At 47.4% G+C, this 20,154-nt stretch overlaps 2 protein-coding genes across 5 annotated transcripts in view; both read left to right on the top strand.

Annotated features, from left to right (window-relative positions):
- The window catches only part of HM13 (histocompatibility minor 13), a 33,684-nt gene that overhangs the window by 2,595 nt on the left and 10,935 nt on the right, over positions 1-20,154 (top strand). For all 4 annotated transcript variants that reach the window (XM_080925777.1, XM_080925775.1, XM_080925776.1 and 1 more), the window contains exons 2-8: positions 4,990-5,088; positions 8,159-8,241; positions 12,904-12,992; positions 15,575-15,660; positions 15,748-15,873; positions 16,714-16,771; positions 18,664-18,747. In XM_080925777.1, the coding sequence (XP_080781903.1) occupies positions 4,990-5,088; positions 8,159-8,241; positions 12,904-12,992; positions 15,575-15,660; positions 15,748-15,873; positions 16,714-16,771; positions 18,664-18,747 (625 nt within the window). The remainder of the gene's footprint in view (positions 1-4,989; positions 5,089-8,158; positions 8,242-12,903; positions 12,993-15,574; positions 15,661-15,747; positions 15,874-16,713; positions 16,772-18,663; positions 18,748-20,154) is intronic.
- Positions 13,015-15,111, top strand: MCTS2 (MCTS family member 2). The gene has a single exon (XM_080925779.1). The coding sequence runs from the start codon at positions 14,193-14,195 to the stop codon at positions 14,736-14,738; it is 546 nt and encodes a 181-aa protein (XP_080781905.1). The 5' UTR covers positions 13,015-14,192; the 3' UTR covers positions 14,739-15,111.

Below are 20,154 nucleotides of genomic sequence, written 5' to 3'. Positions count from 1 at the left end.
AGTTCTGAAGGTCCCTTGGCAGCTAGAGGTTGCATCAGGTGAGCCCACTTCTAGTCCAGGCCACCATCCTTAATGCAGATGCCACCGAAGCACCTGAGTAGCGCTTTGACTTGCGATGAGAGCCAAAGCATTCCTTTGTCCACCTTGTCTAAGAGAGGAGGGCAGAGTAGGGACCCAGGAGCTTGGTACTTCCAAGTGGTATTCGACACCACAGCCTTCTGAGAGAGCATTCGAGGACAGTTCCCCTGGGGTCAACAGCATTCATAAAAGGCAGAGTATGTTGTGAAATCCTGGGCAAAAGAAAGTGAACCCTGCCGGGGTGTCAGAAACCTGTATCCTTTATAGAGGGGACAACTCCCAGCCAAGCCGGAGCTGACTGGTAGGTCTGTTGGGCTTTCACTTCAGTGAAGAGGAATCTCTTAGCCAGCAGGACTGGGCATCTGTTGTCAGGTCCTGGGCGAGGTTGCAGGGCTGCTGAGATGAGACATAGAATGTGCGGTCAGCCAACCTCTGCTGTATCCAGGAAGAGGCAACAGGTGTCTCTGCCCATGTGAGTGAGGATTCATCAGGCTGAGGAGAGGGAACAGAGAGAAATATAACAGGAGCTCAGGAAGGGACTTGGGTGTTATGTGACAAGATGCTCAGGGACCCTACAACCTTTCTGAAGAAAAAAAAACTGCTGAAGGTAATGTAACACTTAAAATGGATACTCAGGAAGCTGGTGCTTGTGTGTGACATTGAAGCAGCTGCCAGAGCATGAAAGAATACTTGGAAATGACACACACAGCTACTCCTCGTAGAACCTTTCAGAGCTTTTTCAGTTTCCTGGCACTTCTGATCTAACCCAAGACCTCATACATGCTGAGCATATACTCTGCCACCAAGCTATATCCCCAGTCTGCCTTTTAGGACATTTTCTGTGTGTATACAAATATAACTCGCTTCTGTATATACACAAAGGTAAACTCCCAAGAAAGGCGATTGTTCAGTACCGGCTGCCCTGCAGCTTCTTGTTTCTTTTTAACAGTGTGAATTAGTCACGCTGAAATCGATATCATTACTCAATTATTTTCATAATTTGTAGGACAGGTTTCTTGAAATTGGCTTTTTTGAGTCAAACACTACCTGCATCTCCATCCTCCGCTTCTACAAGATGGCGTGCTGTAGAACTTGTAACTACTTAACTACAGCCAGCCAGGTACAGGCTTTAGACAGTGTGCCTGTCAGCTGGAAGGAGACACAAAATGGCCGGTGCAGCTGGTGAAGCCAGCTGTGTGGTGTGGGGCACATATGGGGAGAAGATGCATTTAGGGCATAGCCAGGAGACAGCAGTGGCAAAGAGTGAATGTGAAGTAAGTGCAGGAGTCCCCGGGGCCTCAGTCTAGGTAGACAGTCATAAAGTGGCCCGATGATTCCAAGATATCGTGGGTGTGCCCAGGAAGCAGTCCTTCCAGGGCTCAAGCTGTGTATCAGGTTCCCTGTTGCTTTGGCTTCCACCCGGATGTCTAAATACCCAGACAACTGAAAGCTAAATTTGTTTCAGCTATTTTGTAAAGCTTTTCTCCCACTAATTCTCAATGTGTTTGGCTTAAAAACCGAAATCAAACTAATAGTGAATCTCAATAAGTTGTAGAGTTTTGTTTTGTTGTAACCACAGAGATGTCCAGCCTGGCAGTGGTGGTGCACGCCTTTAGTCCCAGAACTCGGGTCAGAAGCTGGTCTACAGAGTGAGTCCTAAGACAGCCAGTATTTCACAGAGAGACCCTGTCTCCAAAACACAAATGAACTGTTCTTTTTCTCCAGGGGCTTTGTTGGCGTCATCAGGCTGCCAACAGAACTCTCTAGAGAAGAAGGGTAGAGGTCTGCTAACAAAGAGGAGCGAGGCCACCAGCCTGCCTGGGTTTGACCCCTGGCTTGGCCACTTACCATGTGTGTCATACTAAGCAGAATACTCTGCTTCTCCCAGCCTCTTTTAATGAGTTAAAAAAGTACCTGCCCTGGGCCGGGGCCCTGGGACACTGCCCAGCACATAGAAAGGCTCAGTGTATGTTCTCCTTGTGTTATTATCAGTCGGATCAAGGCTCCCACTCTGACTCAACACTGCAGCATGAGGTATTTATAACAGGCACCCACAGAGGAGACCAGATTCCTCTGTTTGGTGAAGCATCTGTCCAACCTTGGTTTGTCATCGAATGACAAGAAGCCTCTTCCTGCCCTGGGACCAGGCTAAACTGAAAGGGTTTTGTGGAAATGAGCCATAGCACTGGTTTGTAGGGAAGCCACAAAGTCCTGAATGTGCTTTCGAGCCCCAGGCCTGTTGTGCATTCTGCCTGAGAACTGTTCCACTGTGTACACAGAGCAAACACCTCCACACGGTTGGCCTTTATTGGCCTCCGTTGCATTCCAGACCCTGTGAGACTATCTGTCAAGGCTTTAAATGGCATCTGCTCTAGCCACCTGTAGCAGTTACTTTGCTGCAGAAATAGTGCTAGCTTGCATGTACATATTGGTACGTCCCGGTTCTGCAGTCAAGGAAATGAAGGCCCTGAGAGAGAAAGCCACTCTCCCCAAATGCAGCTGGGAGGCTGCTGGGCCTCCTGGCCTTAGGGCAAGCTCTAACCATTGGGCTTTCATACCATAGATAAGCATGTGTGTCCACATCATACTGCATTGTACCAGTCTATTTAAGCTGTCGGGATTGTAGCCCACTTGCCTGGGGACTCACTGAGATAGGAGCTATCCTGTTGATTTTGTGCCTACACGGCTGCTACACCAAAAAATGTGTTCCAGGTGTGGAGGTGCACAGTGGGAAGGTGCCGCCCATGTGTCATCACACTGCTGCCAAAAGCAGAAGCCACAGGCTGTCAGAGGAAAGAAGGAAGGACGCCGGGCCTCCCTGTTACAGTTGTCCCTGCTTCTGCCCCTCTGGCAAACCATGGTGATATTCAAAGTGAGGAAGCCTGCCGTGAAGCCTGGGCAGCCCCTCAGCTCTGTGGGGTGGCATGGGGGAGCATCTTAAGGACCTTTTACTTCACATGGTCACAGTTTACCTCTTTTCATTCCCCATATATGTCTTAGTCTTCAGCCTCTCAGCGCACATGTGCATGCACAAGAAAACATGCATGTACACACACACACACACACACATTTCTGAGGTAAGTGAAGCTGAAAATTGTCACCCTTTTAGGCAGAGGAGTAATTGAGACTCAGAACCATGACTATCTGTAGGGAAGATTCTCAGACTCGGAATTGTTTGGCCAAATGGATAGTGAGGTTTTGGCATATATCACCAATTATCTCTTCAGGAAGACCTGTTGGCCTCACTTACCCCATCGCTTGTCAGGTTGGTATCTTGCAAGGCATGAATTTTTCCCACTCTGGTAGATCAGAAATAAAATCCTGATAGACTGTGAGAGTGAGCCTCTGTCTCAAGTTGACAGGCTGTCAATCTCAGAAATAGAGTGCTTGCCAAGCCTTGTGAGGCTCTGGATTCATCCCCAGTACCACAGGAAGAGTTTTAAAAGGATGAGGATGAGAGCGGAGGAAATGAGTCAGTAAAGCACTTACCCCACAGGAGTGAGGACCAGAGTTCAGATCTCACCACTAGGCCATGTGGCAGGCCACCTTAATGCCAACACTTGAGGAAACTTCAAAATGAGCCATCTAGCCCAACTTCAAGTGAGAGGCTGTGTCTCTATATACACATGCATACCATACAATAGGCTTGCATAAACTTACCTAGTGCATCCCACCAAATAGCCTTCCCAAGGCTGTCCAGGGTTATGCGCATCTGTCCTGTAAGCCTCTCCTAGTGATGATTTCACAGGCTTGCTGCCTAGCTGTTAGCTCCTTGTCATTTTGCAGTCTAGTGCTTTGGGGCACACAGTCTTTCTCTCCATATAGCTGCCCTCCTGAAATGCTTTTCCTTTTTTTTAAGATTTATTTATTATATATATAAGTACACTGTAGCTGTCTTCAAATGCACCAGAAGAGGGCATCAGATTCCATTACAGATGGTTGTGAGCCACCATGTGGCTACTTGGAATTGAATTTAGGACCTCTGGAAGAGCAGTCAGTGCTCTTAACCACTGAGCCATCTCTCCAGCTCCTGGCATGCTTTTCTTAATGGTTTTGATGAGCCAAATTATTAGTGAGACTCCACAGCTGCTCGAGGTGCTTCCTTGAAGGATGCATATATCTCATTCACAAGGTAGATGCTGTGATAGAAACTTCCAGCACTGAGAGACAGGCTACTATGGAGAGATTTTCCTTTGACATGATCAGGAGTCTAATCTGGCATTGCTAGGACTTTGGGTAGCTGTGGTGCACACCTGTGAGCCCAGCTAATCAGGAGGGTGAAGTAGACCCAGTGGCAGGCTCATCACAAGAACATCCATCTCCGGGAAAGGGGGTTAAATGGGGCTCTCTAAGTCTGAAGGGCTTCCCAGTAGGGATGTTGGCTGGCACCCTAGAGACAATAAAGACTTAGGCTTTTGTTTTGCTTTGGGTTTGGAATAGGTTCTCACTGTAGACCAGGTTGGCCTTGAATTCAGAGAATCACCTACCCTGAGTTCGGGGAGAAGGGTGTCCACCACACCCATGTTGAAAGTTTTTAGTGCGAATGTAGAATTGTACTGCACTTTGACTTACCTTCTGTAAACTGATTTCATCCTCATGCTATACGGTTAACCCCATTTTCATGTTTCCCATATTTACAGCACTGAGTGCTGAGCTTCACATTCAGTTATATGTAGATATTTTATCTTTTGTCAGCTCCTTACCCATGCCAAATTTTTGCCAATTATAACATCTGTCGTTATAAGCCCTGTGGTAGTGGGATTAACATTAGCTAAAGCCTCGAGACAGGGAACGTGAGACCCTGAGATACCAGAGTGGACCAGCATGAAGGGAGAAAGGTGAGTGCAGAAGCCTTGTGTTCCAGCAGCTTGCAGCCATGGTGGTTCAGCTACACCTTCCTTCTCTCTCTAGAGCTCATCGGACATGCCAGAAACCATCACCAGCCGAGACGCTGCCCGCTTCCCCATCATCGCCAGCTGCACACTCTTGGGGCTCTACCTCTTTTTCAAAGTAAGTCCTTTGCTACCTAGATAGCTTTATTCCTTCTGCATGCTCATCCATAGGAGACAGCAGTGAGAATGAGTCGTGTAGGCGGAAGCCCGCCGCCAGCATGGTGTGTGTTTGCTCCTTCCCCACCAGCAGCCCTGCGTCTCCCCAGGGTTTGTGTTCTTGTCTCACTTCTGTTTCTTTGTAGGGCTGGGCTAAAGTGGAGCTTCTGTCTCTGACATACTAATCACCCCCTTTTCTTATTGAGGTTTATTTTCCCAATAAAAGTTAAACAGGTTCAAGGTTGAAAACTTGGCAAACAGAAAAGTAAAAGGAGAGAAACAACCCCCATCCAAAACCCAGCTTCCAGATCCCACAGAGCTGTGTCTTCACCGTCCTCCCATGCTCTATCCATAGCTGTGGCCACACAGTGTGGCCCATCTGTAGCGTTCACTTCCCACTGAGAAAACGTCACGAGTGTTTTCTTATGTAGCTAAATGATTCGTAAGCCTGTTCTGCTCTGTGTGTGAAAGGAGTGGACCCCAGACACTTTGCATTCGTTACACAGAAGAGGCTGTTGAGAGAGAAGCAGGTAGGTCCCACAACAGGGTAGTCATTGTCACCATATGCTGTGGCTCCCGTTAGGCTTTCAGTGAGTGTGCCTTGGCATCAGAAACAAAGCGTTAAACTCTTGATGTTTTTACTAGTATATCACAAACTCATTCTTTCTGTTTGTTGAAAATTAGTCAAAAATAGCTTTAATTTGCAATTGCCAAGTTATTAACACCATAACAAAATATGTCTGTCTGTCTATCTGTGTTCTTCAACCTAAGGAAAGGTACACACAAGCCAGACCCTCTTCATAGTTTCTTGAGATTTTGTAACGATAGACCTAGATTGTGTAACATACTTGAGGGGTTGGAAGGCTCTGTGGGCTGGTTACCTGTACCAACAGTCAGAAGTGCCTGGGTGTCTTGTGTGCCCTCAGGGCCCGGCCCAGTGTTGGCTTAACATAGGGGTGCTGCTAGCAGTTCATTCATGATGAATCTGAACTTGCTCATCCCACATTGTGGCACGAATAAGTCTTCCTCAAGTATATGCAGTGAGGTTCCAAATCAAACAGGACCGGTCTCCATTTGCAACCAGACAGACAATGCCAAATTCCTTTGTGGCGGTGGCACTGGTGTCAGCAGAGGAGCCACTGAGAGCCAAGGCTTCATGCATGCCAAGCACATTTTTGTACCAGAGCTGCACCCTCACCCCAGATAGCATCAAACTGCCCTCCAAGAAAACGGCACCATTTGCCTTCCCACTGGGTTACGTAAATACTGGCTGCCACCAAAACTTAGTTTACTAGTCTGTGAGTCAAGTCAGAATCCAAAGTGTAATGCTTGTTTCATGGTGCAGTGATTACTCTTTATTTTATTATTTATTATAAGTGTTTGCCTGCGTGTCTGTCTTCTGTGTACCACTGCATGCCTGGTTCCTGAGGAGGTAGTGAACCCTCCGTGTGGGTACTGGGAATTGAACCCTAGTCCTTCATAAGAATAAATACTCCTAATCACTGAGTCAGCTCTCCAGCCCCACTTTCTCTCTCTTTAACTTTTCCATTGGATTTATTTTGGGGGTCATATATGCTATGGCAGATGTGCAGGAGTTGGTTTACAGCACCCTCTGCTCAGGGCCTCAATTCTCCCATTGCCCCTAAGGCTCACTTCCATCTCCCTCTCTAACAGAGCGGGAACATTGAACCACAGCAGCTGTGGTGGGGCTCCAGTGGCTCCTCCTCCATCACCCCACTCATCGCATCCTGACACAGCCTCTGACAGGAATTCACATCTAGCCCCTTGCCTCCAGACCTTCTCACATTTTATCTTTAAATTCTTTAATTTAATGTTTAATTCTTTCCTTAGGTCAGTTGCCCTCCCCCAGAAGAATTTCTAACAGCAAAGGGTGTGAACATTAAAGTTTTGCATTGCTTAGTCTGTTCTCTGGACAGGTGGACCCAACACAAGCCCATCCCATGCCTCTAGAGGGTCCATATGGGACAATGTGGCCACTAAGCTCTGCTGGAACTGTAGCCAGATGGTTGTGTGGTTTGTGACGAGAAAAGGCCACCTTGGTGGTACCTACTTGACCCCTTCTTTCCTGCTTTCTAACTAACTGTCCTCCTCATAGACAGGCTCCAAGTTGTAAGCAGGAAAGTGGCTTCCTGCCATACACCAGTCTCACAGATTACGTGTAAAGTACAGAATGAGGCCATTGTAAGCTCCTCCTGCCAGAGCCCATATCTTACCCTCCTCAGCCAGGAACACCGAGAGTCGCTTTGTCCCTACCTGTTCTCTGCCTCTCTGCACATCCAGTCCACAGGCAGGATTCTGCTTCTCCTCAGTCTCCCATCCATGCCTCTAGTCCAGGGCACAGTGCTCCCTCTCCCTCTGCTGGCTCATGCAGGACCCCTTCTCCCTGAGCGCATCCCTGCCTCCTGTTTAAGAGAACTTGGTGACCAGTGTAGCAGAGGCTACGACAGTCATAGGTCAGTTCTGCACAGCCTTCCCAAGTCCCAGAAAGACAGTTGGCTCTGAAGCATGTGGCAGACTATTTCTGTTTGACCTGGCAATGATAAGATGAAGTGGCTGTCAGGGCCTAGTGCCCCAACTTTCGGCTGCCATCACAGGCATAGGAAGGTGTCACCCTAAGAGTTGATAGGAAGAATGAGCACACTTGTGTAGTTATTTTAAAATTAGCATGCTGGAGGATCTGGGGCCACTCTGAAAGGTCTCCCAGATTTTTGAGCTGGAGGAAGGAAACATTAAAAAACAAAATCTATAGTTCTGATGCCCTGGCACACATAGTAATTGCCCTCCTTCCAAGTGAAATCACATGTGTAAGCATCTAGACACTTTTTTGGGTAGAGTCCATGTGGGTGGAACCTGAGGTACTGCCCTTCCCCATAGCTGTGAAAATGGAAGTCCTGGAGTCTGAGACTTCCTGACAGCCCCTAACTGCAAAGGGACAGAATGAGACCAACCTCCAGGATATTCCTCGGGCTTTTGACAACCCTGACTTAATTCTTTTTGTCTTTCCTCCTCAGATATTCTCCCAGGAGTACATCAACCTCTTGCTGTCCATGTATTTCTTCGTGCTGGGGATCCTGGCCCTGTCCCACACCATCAGGTCAGAAGGCCTCTCTCAACAGCCTCTGAAGCTGCTTTCTCAGGAGCCAGTACAGGGTCTTGGATGGGAACATGATCATTCAGAGCCAGGTTTAAATCCTGGCTATAAAATCCAAGGGAAGCCTCCTCTCATATCTCAGTGTTCATGACTTAGGATGGAACCCAGACCCTCTCAGGGTCACAGACTCCTTATAAGGCTGTACAAGGCTATATATGTATGGTGGCTCTTAGTGTTCAAGAGGCTGAGGCAAGTTCCTGGGTTCCATAGAAGAACCCAGTCTTAGAGAAAACCTAGGTAGGAGTGTCAGAGAGTCGTCACAGTGCTGATATGTGTCACATCAGGAACAGTTGCAAGCACTAGGCTTGGCTCCTCAGGGGACAGGCCCCCTACCAGCAGAGGGCTAGTAATGCAGTAATCTGAACATGACTGCCTGGCCTTACGTCCAGCCTCTACACTCCACGTTAAGCTAACTTCAGTCTCCTCACGGCTGTGTGTGTGTGTGTGTGTGTGTGTGTGTGTGTTTATTTACTATTTATTTATTTATTATAAGTACACTGTAGCTATCTTCAGACACACCAGAAGAGGGCATCAGATCCCATTACAGATGATTGTGAGCCACCATGTGGTTGCTGGGATTTAAACTCAGGATCTCTGAAGAGCAGTCATTGCTCTTAACCACTGAGCCATCTCTCCATCCCAAGGTTGTTTTTTTAAAAAGAAACCTGGTTCCCTTCATGTAGAAAACTCCTCTCCGTCAGTAAGTACAACTGTCACCTTTGTTAGGACTGCTGTGATCACCTGTGTCAGCCTGTTAGACACCTTGACTGGCCAGCTTTGGGTTAGTCAGGGAAGCTGAAGTTAGTGAGATTAAGATGTTCAGTAAAATCACACAGCTGGTAAACAGCTAAATGAGGATGGAGCCCAGGTCTGTGGACACAGGCCACGCTGCTCAGAGCCAGTTGTTCACATCAGGCATAAATGATTTGGGACAGTGTCATGGAAACAAGGGGCTATTGGCCACCTTCATTCTACAGAGCTACCCTGCACACTTAGACTCTCTTGACACCCTTTCACATTCACCAAATGAGAGTCTTATCCTTGGTGTGGACAGTAAGTATCGCGGAGCCCATTTCTGTCTGCCTAATGGCAGTAGTCCACAGATAGACTGCGGAGTGGCCAGGAAAAGTCACTTGAAGAAAGAAACACAACTTACCTCAGGTTTGAGAGGTGGGAGCTGGAAGAGGTATAAGGGAAGTGCCAGGTCAGGCGCTGGATGGTCTGTGCACTAAAGGATCGATTTCAGGCTCTTTACAGAGCATTTGGAGCTACACAGAGCAGGATCTACCCCTGTGGGCACAGAATCTGCAGCAAGGAACAACAAGGCTTATTCCTCCAGGCAAGCTGGCAGGACGGAGCAGGCAGAGTGTGATCTCAAAAGGTAGCCTTGGCCTCTATTAGTATCAGTCCATCTGTCTCCCTTTGTCATCGACATGGAAGCTTAGTGTGTTGGCTCAGGACTTTGACCTTGGTACTTAGGATTTGATCCTAGTACTTGGGATGTAGAGACAGGAAGAGCAGGAGCTCAAGGTCATCCTCAGCTACATAGCTAGTTCAGGGTCCACTTGAGTTATATGGGACAGTGCATCAAAACAGTAAGTGGCACATGGTAAAATTTGTTAGGTAGAGGCTGGTTTGGTTGTTTTTCCGTGTTGGGTATTGAACTTGTGGCCTTTACATTCTTAGGCAGTTTCTTCTACAGCTTAGCCCTAAGTTTTGTTTTTTTGCTTTTCTTTTGGTGTTAGGAATTAAACCCAGGGCCGCCATATGCTAGTCGTGTGGTCTAACACTGACCCACATCCCCAGCCATGAGTCTTTTTCTTTTTTTAAATTTATTTATTTATTATATTTAAGAACACGATAACTGTCTTCAGACACACCAGAAGGAGGGCATCAGATCCCATCACAGTTAGTTGTGAGCCATCATGTGGTTGCTGGGATTTGAACTCAGGACCACTGGAAGAGTAGTCAATGCTCTTAACCTCTGAGCCATCTCTCCAGCCCCATGAGTCATTTTCTTAATAAAATTCAGAACACTGATAATCTGCTGTGACACCCAGGAACTTGAGAGGCTGAGGTGTAAGGTTATCATGAGAAAGAAGTAAATTCAACAGATTTTATTACAATGGAGGAATATAATTTAATCATGTTTCTTTAGAGTGTTGATCCAAAAATTAAACTGACTCTTACTCACTAGAGGTGTGTTTTCTCAAGTCTTTTGTTTAAGAAAACTACAGTGTTTAAGAGTTTCCATGAGCTGTTAGAAAAGTCAGACTTTTCTCTGATTTGTACCATAAGATCTGAGGGTGTGAGACAAGGAAGTTGAGGTTCAAAATTATGGCCCCCAGGATTCACAGCTGATAAAAGCAGAGAAGTTTGATCCCAGGGCTGTGTGACCACAGTGTTAGAATTCCTTCTCGCTTTGTGGCCACAGTGACAGGGAAGAGAGAATGGAGGGGAAAAAAACTCACCTCCCCACAAATCTCTAAAACGCCTGCTGAAGACTGTGAGCCACATCCCAGGCCATGCTGGTGCAGGCCACAACTAAATCCCTCTACCTCTGTTGCCACCCCACTACCTACCTCAGACCCAGACCACAGCTCACAGTATTGGGGGCAGCTAAAGGACATCTTGCCTTCATATAATAGTCACCAAAACTCCCAACTGCCAGATTCCACACATCCTGCCAAAGCAGGCTTGGCCTATTTTTATCACCTGTGGCTGAGCTCTTGCTCCTACTCAAGTGGTTCACAGAGAGAGAGCCCCAGTCTTCTACCTTAGGGGAAGAGCATATCACCAGTTTATACCTCGCTGTCTACCCCCAGAGGGAAGGCACCAGGTTTCTCAGCAGAAACCAATGAACTTTTAAGTCTCTTATAAGTGATGGAGAGTCATAAAAACAGTGTGCCCACAGTAAAAGTGCATTCAGAGTTGGTCAGCAAAACTGCCTGGCATGGGGTGATGATGAGACAGGGCCCTGACCCTCAGGTTGACAGATTCACATCAGTTACATCAAGTGAGTCCTCTTTTGTGTTGCATTTTACAGCAGACCCTTGTCCTTAGTGCTTGCCTGTGAGCCCAACTGTTTAGAGGTATTAAGACATGAGAATCAAAATTTGGAGGCCAGCCTTAGCAATTGAGTGAACTCTATTTCAAAATTATTAAGGCCTAAGTGTGTAGCTCAGTAATGTAGTACACATGCAGAAATCAGTGCAGACATTTAACACTTGAAGTGGAAGCTGCAGGTGAACTCACAAGATAGCAAGTGTTAGCTTAGTTCTCTTCATAATCCCTGAGGGTATCAGCCTTGGTGGGTTATTCCTGCAATCCCAGCACTCAGGAAACAGAAGCAGAGGGTCATAGCACATTTGAGGCCAATCTGGGCTATAGAGTGAGACTCAACAATAATCTTCTGAGATATTACAATATGGTGATTGTAATATCTAATAACTCAGATGTGGAAAGAACTGCACGGAGCAGTTAAGTAACATCCCCAAGGTCACACTTCTGAGAAGTGGCATAGATAGGACTTGAACCTAGGAATTATGTCTCCGGTATGCTTTGCTGGTAAAAATGAAACACCAAATTCCTAAGAGGCTAGGCAGGGTGAGTGTTTCAGCTCCTCACGCTCTTTGCTCTGCCTCTGCTTGTGTCTGCACATGTACCATGCCTTCACCCTCCCTCAAGAGACTCAGCAAACTGCGCACCCAGCCTTGGCCATCCTGGCTGCTTCTGTCTTCCATGGATGCCCACTGTAAGCCCTGTACCTGCCTCTTCTCTGCCTGTGATATTCATTATCTGTCACTTCACACAACCTGCAAAGAATCAGTTGTTTGGCAAATGGAAACTGAGGTCCAGAGGTAGTCCTTAAATTCATATTCTCCAAACCGGTGGGGGCGTGGGGAGGAGTCATGACTCTTTTATCCATTGTGACCTAGATGTTTCCAGACCTACCTTGGTTCACTTCTTAGTTGGGAAACTTCTGGGATGTCTTCTATGACATATGTTCCATAGTTCTTAAACATCTTGCTACAGGCCAACACTGAGCTGGACCTTTCCTGCTTTATTTCATCATCACAAACTCATTTGAGATGGCATAAAGCTTATCCTCACACATAGGTAGGGGAACCAAAGCCCAGGGAGAGTGTCACTAATGTAGCCTCCACAGGACCACAACACTGTCATACGCACAACCAAGTGGCCTGGGTTTGCTGGACTTGCTCTAATGTAATCTGGGAAGAACATCTCTGTTCTCTGCCCTGCGAGGATATAAAGCATGCTGGGTGAAAATGTTTTTAAAGTTAGGTTCACCCTGAGCAACAGAGAACTCATGGCAGGCATAAAACTAAAGATGTTTCTACCCTAGGGGCTGTGGTTCACCTGGCTAATTTCAACTACATTTGTAAAAGCCCAAGTTCTGTTGTCTCATCAGTATGATGGGATTGACAGTCTCACAGAACATTTCTTGACAAAGACAGTGTATCTGTTCAAGGCACTTTGAAGGGTGTCTGCAGGTAAACAGCCACAAATAGGTATTAGTAGGGATTGCTATAGGGATTATCTATAGGGGCTCTGTTTGCCGACCTGCTTTATCTTTCTTTTCAGCCCTTTCATGAATAAGTTTTTTCCAGCCAACTTCCCAAATCGCCAGTATCAGCTGCTCTTCACACAGGGTTCTGGGGAAAACAAGGAAGGTCAGTGCTGCCCACTTTCCCCTGGAGTGCCTCCCTCAGTTTCCCTTCTCCAATACTGGGTTTTCCAAAGAAACGAGTTCTAAAAGACAAATCAATTCTTACGGCCCTGGTGCATACCCTAGCTTTGCCACCACCTAGATATGGGAATCTGGATAATTCCATTATTTCTAAGCACTGAATGTTTTGTTGTTGTTGGGGTTTTGTTTGTTTATTTTTGGTTTTTGGAGTTTGTTACCCCATCTGTAAAACAAAAAATATTTTAGTGCCTTCCTCTGTTAAGGAGTAAACACTAAGCAGAAGGCATTCAGCACAGTGCCTGGCTCATAGCCCCCAGTAGAAGCCATACCAGGCAGCTCTTAGCATGGCTGTCCCATGATTGTTTCACGTAAGCTTTGAAAGAGGTAACTGAAGATGCGTATGGCACCATGCGGATGCAAACAAGGTGACGAGAGTAACCGTGGCTTGGACCAAATAGAAGATTATTCACACACATGAAGTGAATGAATAGCCTGTGGAATGTATTCCATTCTCTCCTGGATGCCAAACTCATTCTTCATTACCCCCCAAAACATTGATATGACTCGTCTCTGCGTCAAGTACATCTTTGCCAAATAAATGCTGGATTTTTTTTTCCCCCGCTAAGGCTACGTCTGTTCCTTTAACATCCATAAAGTCCTTCCGGGTTCCCAAGCTTTATAATGGGGGATCCTCCGGGGATATCTAGTCTAGCAACCGCTCCGCAAGGGAAGACGGGAACATTCCTATTGGCCGGTTGGCTCCCGGAGGAACTAAACAGTGCCGCGAGAGATTTCTGCCGCAACTTGGCGCATGTCCAGTCCGAACCTGAAGTGGTTGTCCATCCCTAGACTCGGATGCTCTGACGTATCTTCCGGTCCGGACCCCGCCCTTCTTGCAATCGGAAGTCCGGAGAAGAACCGGAAGTCGGAAGAAGAACCGGAAGTCGGAAGAAGAACCGGTGGGGCAACTACGTAGGGGTCAGAGCAAACGTGGGTGTCAGTGGAGCGGAAGTTATTTGATTTTGCACAGCCGTAAAGCATACACTGTCGGAGCATCTTCCGGTTAGCGACAACGGCCGGCTTGGATGCCGGTGCCATCCTTCCTGTAGACCGCGACTCGGACGATCGGCGATCCTCGCTTTGCTTCACTTCTCATACCTGTCGGTGCCCCTTCACCAAGATCATGTTCAAGAAATTTGACGAGAAGGAAAGTGTCTCCAACTGCATCCAACTGAAAACTTCCGTTATTAAGGGTATTAAGAGCCAACTGACTGAGCAGTTTCCAGGTATCGAACCGTGGCTTAATCAAATCATGCCTAAGAAAGATCCCGTCAAAATAGTGAGATGCCATGAACACATGGAAATCCTTACAGTCAACGGAGAATTGCTGTTTTTCAGGCAGAGAAAAGGACCTTTTTATCCAACGCTAAGATTACTTCACAAATACCCGTTTATCCTGCCACACCAACAGGTTGACAAAGGAGCCATCAAGTTTGTGCTCAGTGGTGCAAACATCATGTGTCCGGGTTTAACATCTCCTGGAGCGAAGCTCTACACTGCTGCAGTAGACACCATCGTGGCGGTCATGGCAGAAGGGAAAGAGCATGCCCTGTGTGTCGGAGTGATGAAGATGGCAGCAGCAGACATTGAGAAAATCAACAAGGGGATCGGCATTGAAAATATCCATTATCTAAATGACGGCCTGTGGCACATGAAGACCTATAAGTGAGCCTTAGATGCAATACACTTGAGCTAAATATAAATACTGTGTTGTATCTGTGTGTGTGTCTGTATGTGACATCATGAAAACAATACCTCTGTGCTTATGCTGAATAAATTCAACAGATAAACCTTTTTAAAAAACACAAAATCTGAGTGTTGTAACCACAAGAGAGCAAAAATTCTTGCTGAACTTTGGAATCTGATAAAAGTGGCCAAACTCTGGCCTAGGGCAGCCTCCACCACCTCTCTGGGCTTTCTTATTAGAAAATTCGGGAGCATCCAGAGTGGGTCTGACATCAGGGTCTCTACCAAGGTGCTCCTGACAAGAGCAGCCTTTGAGAGTCCCTCTTGCCTCTTTTCTACATCTCTGTCTCTTTCCTCCCTCCTTCCTCTGCTTGTGAAGCATTACCAGCAATCCCCTTGATTTCCTAAAATTCTGAGCTTGGTAAGAGTACCATTATATGGGAACTCACCATGTTCCAGGCACTGTGCTGAGGACACTGTGAGAACAGCCTCACTCACTTCTTACCCTCATGAGGAAGGTGCTGCTGACCTTTTACAGATAGGGAAACAAACTCCTAAGAAGGCACTGCCTTCCCAGGGTTACCCATCTTCAGGTGGCAGAGCTTATGTCTCCAACATCCTGCATTTTATCTGGGCTTATGTTCCCCCTCCAGAAAGTTAAGAAGGGTTGGGGATGACTCCAGTGAGTTTTCCCCACAAGGCTGAGCCCATGGCCTGTCTGACCATGTCGACAGCCTTGCCCTCAACCATCCAGGGGCTGACAGGTTGTGGGGGACAGGCTCACTCTGGGGAGTGGACTTACCTGGCCTCTCTGCCCAGAGATCATCAACTATGAGTTTGACACTAAGGACCTGGTGTGCCTGGGCCTAAGCAGCGTTGTTGGTGTCTGGTACCTTCTGAGGAAGGTAAGTCAGAGCCTGCTCAGAGGGGGAGGTTGGGGTGACAGGGCAGGATGGGAATAGTGAGCTGGTCTCACTCCCACCTTTCCTCAGCACTGGATTGCCAACAACCTGTTTGGCCTGGCCTTCTCCCTTAATGGGGTAGAGCTCCTGCACCTGAACAACGTGAGCACTGGCTGTATCCTGCTTGGAGGACTCTTCATCTATGACATCTTCTGGGTGAGTCAGGCAGGGACCCGATGTCCAGCTCTGAGGGCCCTCTTCTGCCTCCCGGCTTCCCTAAGTCTCTGGTGCACATGGTAGTCTGATGGAAGTTTGGACCCCAGAGCAGGTCTATATTGGGTCCATCTGCAAATGCAGGGGACCAGATCTACCACGAATCCAGAGGACCCAGTGCCTTCAGATGCCCTCAGGTGGTCTTTCCAGGAAAACTGCTTAATCTTGCGACTCTGGGGCAAATGAGGTGAGGCTTAGGGACGTTTGGACAAGAGTGGTGGATGGCCCAGCAAGTGGGACAAAGGTTAGTTGTGCTCTGGCTGCATACTCATTTTTCTGAGGTACTGCTAAAAGGGGTCTGAGGTTTGCCTGACTAGAACACCTTCCTTGGCTTCAGAAGACCTTTGTCTTCAAATGAACGCTGCCTAAATACTTTGTCTCTTCTTTTGGTCGTGATGTTTGTGTTTCGAGACAGGGTTACTTTCTGTAACAGCCTGGCTGTCCTGGAACTTGCTCTGTAGATCATGCTGATCTTAAACTCAGGGATCCAGCTGCCTTTGCCTCCCAAGTGCTGGGATTAAAGGCTTGTGCCGCCACCACCTTGTGTCTTAAGTGGGATGGAAGCCTAGACAGCAGGCCACCTGGCTTGGGCCAGTTAGAGCCTTTCTCCTTCACATTTTCTTTTGCCCAGAACCACCTTGAAGGGCCACCTCAACTCAATGTCTGAGCTCTCCCAATTCCTTGTTCAACTTTCTTACACCTCTGACAAAACTATCTAGAAGCCTAGGGACAGCCTTTGCTAACCCACCTGCCTCCCTTTAGACTTATGTCTTCTCCTTCCAGGTATTTGGCACCAACGTGATGGTGACTGTGGCCAAGTCCTTTGAGGCACCAATAAAATGTAAGTGACCCACTCGCACATGGACATCATCATCCTCCCTACCCAGTTGGGTCATCATCTCTGGTGTCACATCATTGGTGTCAGGGCCTGTCTTTATCTCCTCTTCATTGATTCATCCGTCTCTGTTGTTGAACTCAGGCTTCCTCACAGATCCTGGCCTTGGGTCACTTGGTCGTGACACATGTGTCATGAGATACATAGGAACAGGAATAAGAACCGGAGAGATGCTTAACAGTTACAGGGCCTGCAGTGTCTCCACGTTCACTGCATCACACTGGGGTTCCCTTACTACCTGACTACCAGGTGCTGTTTGTCTAGCAGCTCTCACCACACCTTGATGTTGTTCTTTAGAGTAACTGGTGTTTATATAACAGTATTAGAAAATCCAACTGTAGCTGGGTATGGTGGCACGCCCCTTTAATCCCAGCACTTGGGAGGCAGAGGCAGGTGGATCTCTGAGTTGAAGGCCAGCCTGGTCTACAGAATTTCTAGAACCCATTCTGTAGATCAGGATGGCCGGGTCTGCACAGAGAAACCATGTTTTAACTCCCACCCAAGAGAAAAAGGAAAACCTTAAGTACCAATGTCTTTGAAGAAGGAGTGTCTTTGGGTGTTTGTTGAGATGCACTTCAGGTAGCCAAGGCGATCCTAGAAGTGACTCACTGTGTGGCTCAGGTGGCTCTGAGTCTGATCCTGCTGCTTTCACCTCCGAAGTACTGAGATTATAGGCTCTAAATAAATACGGAGACATTTCTGTTATCCCAGGTACAGTAAGCCTGGGTATATCAGCTCAGGGACGGGTTAATGCCATTCAGTAGAATCACTGAGACCAAGGTTACTTCTGCCTTCCTACCCTACCATTCCCAACATGCTTGCTACCAGTCCTTAAGCTCAGCTTCCCATGGTCCCCAGGGGAGAACCACAATTTCAGCATTGACTCCTTACCCAGACATGTCCAGAGGCACAGAGAGGACTGTTTCTCTTTCCTCAAGGAGTGCACCCCAACCCCCCACCCCACCCCAAAGTGCACCGGGGAAGCTTCCTTCATGCTTCACTGAGCAGGTCAAATGTTAGGGGGCTACAGGTATAGGCAGTGTTCACCTACCATACATGAGGACTTGGATTCAGTCTCCAGCACCCCAAAAAGATTTTTTTTAAAAAGGACTGGAGAGATGGCTCAGTGGTTAAGAGCACTGGCTGTTCTTTCAGAGGACCTGGGGTTCAATTCCCAGCACCTACATGACAGCTCACAACTGTCTAGAGCTCCAGTTCCGGGGGATCTGGCACCTTCCGACATACATGCAGGCAAAGCACCAATGCGCATAAAATAAAAATAATCTTTAAAAATTTAAAACATTGGTTTCTTTGGCTGAACATAGTGTTGCACACATGCAGGAAGTAACCCTGGTACTTGAGAAGATGAAATTTGAAGGCCAGGTTGGGCTTCAGAGCTAGATCTGTCTCCAAAACAAAAAACTATCCTGCTCCAGAAAGGTAGATGGAGGATTCAGATTAACGTGCAGTCTCAGCCCTAGATGACCCTGAATCACCTGAAATATCCAAGCTCAAGGACCTTACGGGCTATGGTTTCGGGGAAGAAGAGGGTGAGGTGACCTTGAGAGATGCTTGGTGGTCTGTATAATCATGGCAACCCTGGCTTGGTCCCATGGCAAGTTGGAAGGGAAGGCGAGGATGGGTGAAGCCTGTGGCTAGATGATCCTAGAGTCCTCCTTGCTGTGAAACTGCCATTTCTTCCTGTGAGCACCCTGTCATCTCCCTGTACAGCAGAAACACAGATGTGTGTGAGTCATACTTGACAGGGCTGGAGGCTGGCTGGCCGAGGAAACAGTTCCCTCTGATCCTTTCCATCTCGCCCCTGCCTCTCCCTGCAGTGGTGTTCCCCCAGGATCTGCTGGAGAAGGGCCTTGAAGCCGACAACTTCGCCATGCTGGGACTTGGAGACATTGTCATTCCAGGTAACCGTGGAGGGGACCGTGGAGGGGGTGTTGACGATGCTTGGTACATCAGCGTTTAGTACAGAGTGGTAAGCTAGCCTTACCTATTGGGAAAGGGCACGGTCGTGAGGGTTTGGCAGATCCTCCCTCAGTGCATGTTTGTGGTTTGGTGGTTTAGGACAGGTTTCTTTCCCATCAGAAAGGCCTTGAACATGTCTGGCCAAACTGGACTGGTGAACCAGAAGAGGGAACCCTGCTTGTCAGGAAAAAAAGCCTGCCAGGCCTCAGGTCAAGGGATGACACAGCTGAAAGTGTGTTTCATTATCTGTGGCCTTATTACCTGTCCAGGGTCTGTCTAACTCCTAGCTCCTATAAAAAAAACGGGTAGAAATCCATACCTTCCTCAGCAGTGGGGCCCTCTGATTGTACAGAGGGATAGAGGGAATTTCTGTATTCCAGGTTAAAGAAATGGTTCAACCGAGATTGTCTTGACATATCCCACCCACCTCAATCCCTCATTTCCCCACACTGTACAATACCAAAGTCAGCAGGGACTTCCTTCCCAGGTAACTAATGGGAGAGATTTGAGTCCTGTAGTAGAAAACGATGGCACATACCTTTAACCCTAGTAACCCCAGATAGATCTACCTGGTTCACTGGTCAGCATGGGGCTTTTATCAAAGAAAAAGAAAAATTGGGACTGGAGAGATGGCTCTGTGGTCAAAAGCACTGGCTGCTCTTCCAGTGGACCCAGATTTAATTCTCAGCACTCATGTGGTGGTTCACAAAGGAGAACACACACATGTGCAAAACAACAGTACACATGAGTTTTTTTTTTTGTTTTGTTTTGGTTTTTTTTTTTTTGTTTTGTTTTGTTTTGTTTTGTTTTAAGATTAATTCTAGGCCCCCTGGCAATAGGTCTAGATACCTCACTGGTGGTCATGATGGTGCTGGTGGTCAGGGACAGAACAGATTGTGGTCCTGTGTTCATTCCAGCTTGATGCCAGAGGTGTTTTTAAAGAAAATGATAGAATCCCACCCCCATGACCAATGCCTTACAGCAGTGGTTCTCAACCATTAGTAAAGCTCCTCTTCTTGTGGTGACCCCAGACCATAAAATTATTTTCATTGCTATTTTCCTTAACTGTAATGTTGCTACTGTTATGAATTGTAAATATCTGTATTTTCCAGTGGTCTTAGGTGACCCCTGTGGAAGGGTTATTTGACACCAAAGGGATTGTGACCCATAGGTTGAAAACCACTGCCTTACAGACAGATGCCCAGGATCTACTTGGTGTGTGCGGTTCTAGGCTTTAGGACTACATGCATCCTCTCCATATTAGTTACCCCGAATCTTCTGACAGTCACTCAGCACAGAGAGCAGTGTGCTGAAACCCCCTCAGCTACTGGAGTTAATAGCAGAGCCCC

Source organism: Micromys minutus, assembly GCF_963924665.1.
Source record: "Micromys minutus genome assembly, chromosome: 11".
Taxonomy (NCBI): domain Eukaryota; kingdom Metazoa; phylum Chordata; class Mammalia; order Rodentia; family Muridae; genus Micromys; species Micromys minutus.
The sequence above is the reverse complement of the archived record's forward strand: the minus strand, read 5'-3'. Positions and strand labels throughout refer to the sequence as shown.

What these genes read in the sequence shown, in the direction of transcription:
- MCTS2 (XM_080925779.1), top strand. Translation starts at nt 14,193, where the DNA reads ATGTTCAAGAAATTTGACGAGAAGGAAAGTGTCTCCAACTGCATCCAA.